The sequence below is a fragment of the Notothenia coriiceps genome, unplaced genomic scaffold (assembly GCF_000735185.1).
Source record: "Notothenia coriiceps isolate Sejong01 unplaced genomic scaffold, NC01 NC01_scaffold00024048, whole genome shotgun sequence".
Classification (NCBI taxonomy): Eukaryota; Metazoa; Chordata; class Actinopteri; order Perciformes; family Nototheniidae; genus Notothenia; species Notothenia coriiceps.
In genome coordinates, this window is record NW_011356749.1 from 21,206 (window position 1) to 25,172 (window position 3,967).

The window sequence follows — 3,967 nt, forward strand, 5'->3', positions numbered from 1 at the left end:
ATGCCAGAACATGTCGGATAATTACCGTCTCAGCAAAGTTTACATATTTCAGGAAGACAGAGCTATAATAAATCTGACTCTTCGAAAAACCCATAGTTTATAGAGATTGTAAAGAGTGCAGTGTAACGGAGAGCCAGGAGCCATCCGTCAAATCAAATTCCAGCAGCGGTCAAGACTCGTCGTGCTCCGACAGCTGCAGGCCCTCCGGCTGAGGCAGAATACACCGCTGTTTCAAAAACATAAGAAAAGGAAGAAAACGCAGAGACCTGCCTGTACATCAGCACTTTTATCTGCTCGTTTCAAAGTGTGGTACATGTAGAGAAAGTCAATTCTTACTCCAAACTTTACTCAAAAGTGTCAATGTTTACACAGTTGATGCTGCTTTGAACAAAATGAAACCAAATAAGACAACAGTAGCCATGAAACATATAACTGAACCGGTGTGCTACGAACACTTCGTCCTGAGAACACAACATTTTCCTCTGCACAGAAGGAATCAACTAAAAGAAAACTTGAATGGGATCCTTTAATCTTTTCATTTATTTGGGATGAACCTAGAACAATGTACATCTTGAGCTAACCTTTATCAGAAACACAAACAAATGTAATTTAGGTGGAGGCCATGTGTGGACAAAATGGTACACCTCCTGTGGCAGGCAGGAGGTACAAATAAGTGCTTTTCGCTTGGAGAGGGACTTGAGCCAGTTCTCACCCTCTGACCCCAGAACAGGAGGGCGATCTCAACGTGTAATCAGGCTGTCTGAAAACCCATCAATATAATAAATATAAATAAATCTTAGGTTTTCTACAGATCTTGAAAAGGACATGACAAAAATAGCTTTGTTTTCAAATGTAATGCATAAATAAAGTGTAATAATAACATTAATTACAATAGTTTTAATAAACCTTAAGCTTTTTGAAAAAACAAAGTATGCCTGGCCCTTGGAAATCTAAGGCTTGGGCCGTCCAAACATGTCTAGTTTTCTTTTCTATTTTCACAGTAGACGCACATTGACACACCTATGAGCATAATAAATTATCACTCCATGCATGGCATCACTTCAACAATCTGGAGACGTGTCAAAAGATGACCGTGAGATATTATATAATTTCTTTGGGGTAGCAACTAAAATAGTTCTTGATGAAGTCATTTGTTTTTTTCCCTAGTCAACCGGTGATTGGCTTTGATAAACCTCATGAGTAGAAAACTGAATAATCCTTTTAAACCTCAACACAAATTATGATCAATTATTATGATAACAACCTGGGCTGTTAATCAAGAGCGAAGTGATCCTTGTAGAAGAATTGTCACAAGTAGAAAACTGTCCTGAATGTGGTGGTAGAGGAAACACTATATCTAGCCCCTGATTCAAACGTTCCTATATTTAACAACCGATTGATGGCTTCTTCCTGAGAAAAAGGGAAAAAAACAATGAAATTGATGATTCACATGGGATGTGTGATGGGAAACGCAGGTCAAATAATAGTATTTGATGCAGACAAAAGTATTTTAAAGTCCCAGCCGTAGTTCATAAATATGTAGCCTGACAAGCCACGGAAGAAGGAGGAGCGGGAGGAAGAGGAGGGGGGGGTGGCGTTTCCTATGAGCAGTAGCCAGAAACTGAGAACCAGAAACCTGGAGCTGCATCTCTGTGGGGAGTTGATGAGGAGGAGGAGGAGGAGGAGGAGGAGGGATCACTCCACGATGGCTCAGTAAATGACGGGCTCGATGTAGTCCTCTCTGTACCGCGAGTTGATGACTCGTTGCCTTTTGGTGTTCTGCTTGACGTTGCTCTGAGAAAAGAGCTCGAAGCGCATGTCTGACGCCACCGACTGAGGAGCAAACATCAGGAAGAGACATTAGTGCCTGGCAGTGCTCACACCACACACATTTCATAGAACGCAGTCTTATCATAAAAGAGACCTTCTGATGATAAAATGTAAAATTACCAGTCGGGACTTCACTCGTTTGGGCAGATTCTCTTCTAAAGTATAGATGTCTTCTCGCTTCACAGAGATTTGAGTGGCATCCTCAAACTCCACCTGCATACACACACACACAAACACAGCAAATTAAATCCCCAATGAACATATCAGGTGTCCTACACCTTCTGTAAAATGAAGGAGCCAGCATTGCATGGTTTGAGATACTGATCAAGGTTAACAGTCACAACACTGAGTATTTTTAAAAAGCGAGAAAAAAAACAGGCTTTACAAAAAAAAGGTCTTAGTATTAGAAAAATGAAATGTAAACACGTTCAGTGACTTGTGTATATTTACGACATCTTTCAAAGGACACTGAATTTTATATTCCATAATTTCAGGGATCAGGGGGAACCATGACATGAAATGTGCAACACATATTTCCACCCTGGGTATACTTATGAAAGATTCTTTATCTAGTTCCTTTTTTTACTATGCAATGTACACACTACTCACGCTTTCCATTACAATTTAATTGTTTACCAGTAATCCAAAAATAAAAGCAGGCTGCCGTGTCACATCATAACTTCTCTCTAATAGACCACCAAACATAAGCACATGACAAACAGCATAATCATGCCAACCACATAAAAGCATTTTACTTTAAAATATCGCATGGACAAGTAGTAGGTGTATTTCTTTTGAGTCTTAACATTTATATGTGGAGGCTCAGAAACATAACCCTCTGATGTGGTTTGACCAAACTGATGAAGCCTTTTAGAAGCAGTCAGTGAGATAGAAAGAAACAGCCAGATATAAACGGGGGCTTTACCAGGTACATGGGGATGGAGTGCGACGCCATGAACTTGGCTCCATATATCAACCCGTCTGTCCATCGCACCTGAACTGCTTCACCTTGGGTGGGGGGGCCGTGGCGCGCGCAGTCACGGTCCTGAAAAGAGAGTGAATGGTGAACTCGGGCTGTGTATTACAAGAGGAGTTTAACTAAATATGGAATTATATCAGCCTATCTGCCTCTAACTATACTTTGATTGACAGCCTTTGTACTAACCGCAATGTCCTCTGGGAAGAGGTTGTCGCTGTAGGAGCCGTCGTCGAACACCACCTCGTAGAAGGTGGCTGTGGTCAGCTCCACCACCTCGCTGTGGTAGTACCGGGTGTTTCTGTATTTGCAGATCACCCTCTGCCCGACGGCCAGCTCCCGCATGGACGCCCTGTTGCGCTGGGGACAGAAACAGAGCGGTTACTCTTAAAAGCTTATCACTACACGGCCTCATTAAAAGATAAGCGGTGTAAAATAAACAGCATGAGTGTAAAAAGATATCTCCGCAATGATTAGACTACAATAGGTTAGTAATGTTTACCCAACCAATTATACTGCTTTATGGTGCAATAAACATCTGAGCATTACATCTTAAGGATTTACACAAAGCCCAGAGTTATAGTAGTAACATAGTTTACTAAGACTACAGCATAGAAACCATGAAGCAAGTGTATCTGCATCCAATGAACATTCATGTTGTGGCTGCATATCTCGTGAAAGGTTCTGGATCCTTTAGTGAATTAAAGCAGCATGAACAAGAGAAAGACTTCCTGTGGTGGGTCGAGAATCCAGAAAAACAATCTTTGGACTATTACTGTGCCAGTTTAGACGCAAGGCTGTCTTTACAATGATCTTCTTTGTCAAAGATAGACAATAAAACAGAAAATGTGTGCATTTACCCCAGATTAGGAAGCGGGAAAACATTTTAATAATCAATTTAAAGTGTGATAAACTCCATTTGCCACACATCGAAACCACAAAAAGAAAAGACAGGAACAGCAGGTAATCCATTTCCTTAACAGTTGCCTGATCAACATTATATCACAGCTAATGAAAGTGTCTGAAACCTTAAAGCATGTAGAGCTGGAGAATATCCTGTTGATCTGAGCCCATTGATGTCTGATTTGTGGGCAGCACGGCTCATTTAAGGGTCAGACTGGAGTTAGGGAGTCACTTCCTGTGCATTGTACGTGGGGGGGG

General features: G+C 41.3%; 1 protein-coding gene across 2 annotated transcripts in view; it reads right to left on the reverse strand.

The window, feature by feature from the left end:
• Positions 1-270: 270 nt before the first annotated feature.
• The window catches only part of LOC104954834 (lysine-specific demethylase 4A-like), a 22,324-nt gene continuing 18,627 nt past the window's right edge, over positions 271-3,967 (reverse strand). For both annotated transcript variants that reach the window (XM_010782019.1, XM_010782018.1), the window contains exons 20-23: positions 2,996-3,166; positions 2,756-2,875; positions 1,951-2,043; positions 271-1,833 (exon numbers count right to left, since the gene is read on the reverse strand). In XM_010782019.1, the coding sequence (XP_010780321.1) occupies positions 1,711-1,833; positions 1,951-2,043; positions 2,756-2,875; positions 2,996-3,166 (507 nt within the window). In that variant the 3' untranslated portion in view covers positions 271-1,710. The remainder of the gene's footprint in view (positions 1,834-1,950; positions 2,044-2,755; positions 2,876-2,995; positions 3,167-3,967) is intronic.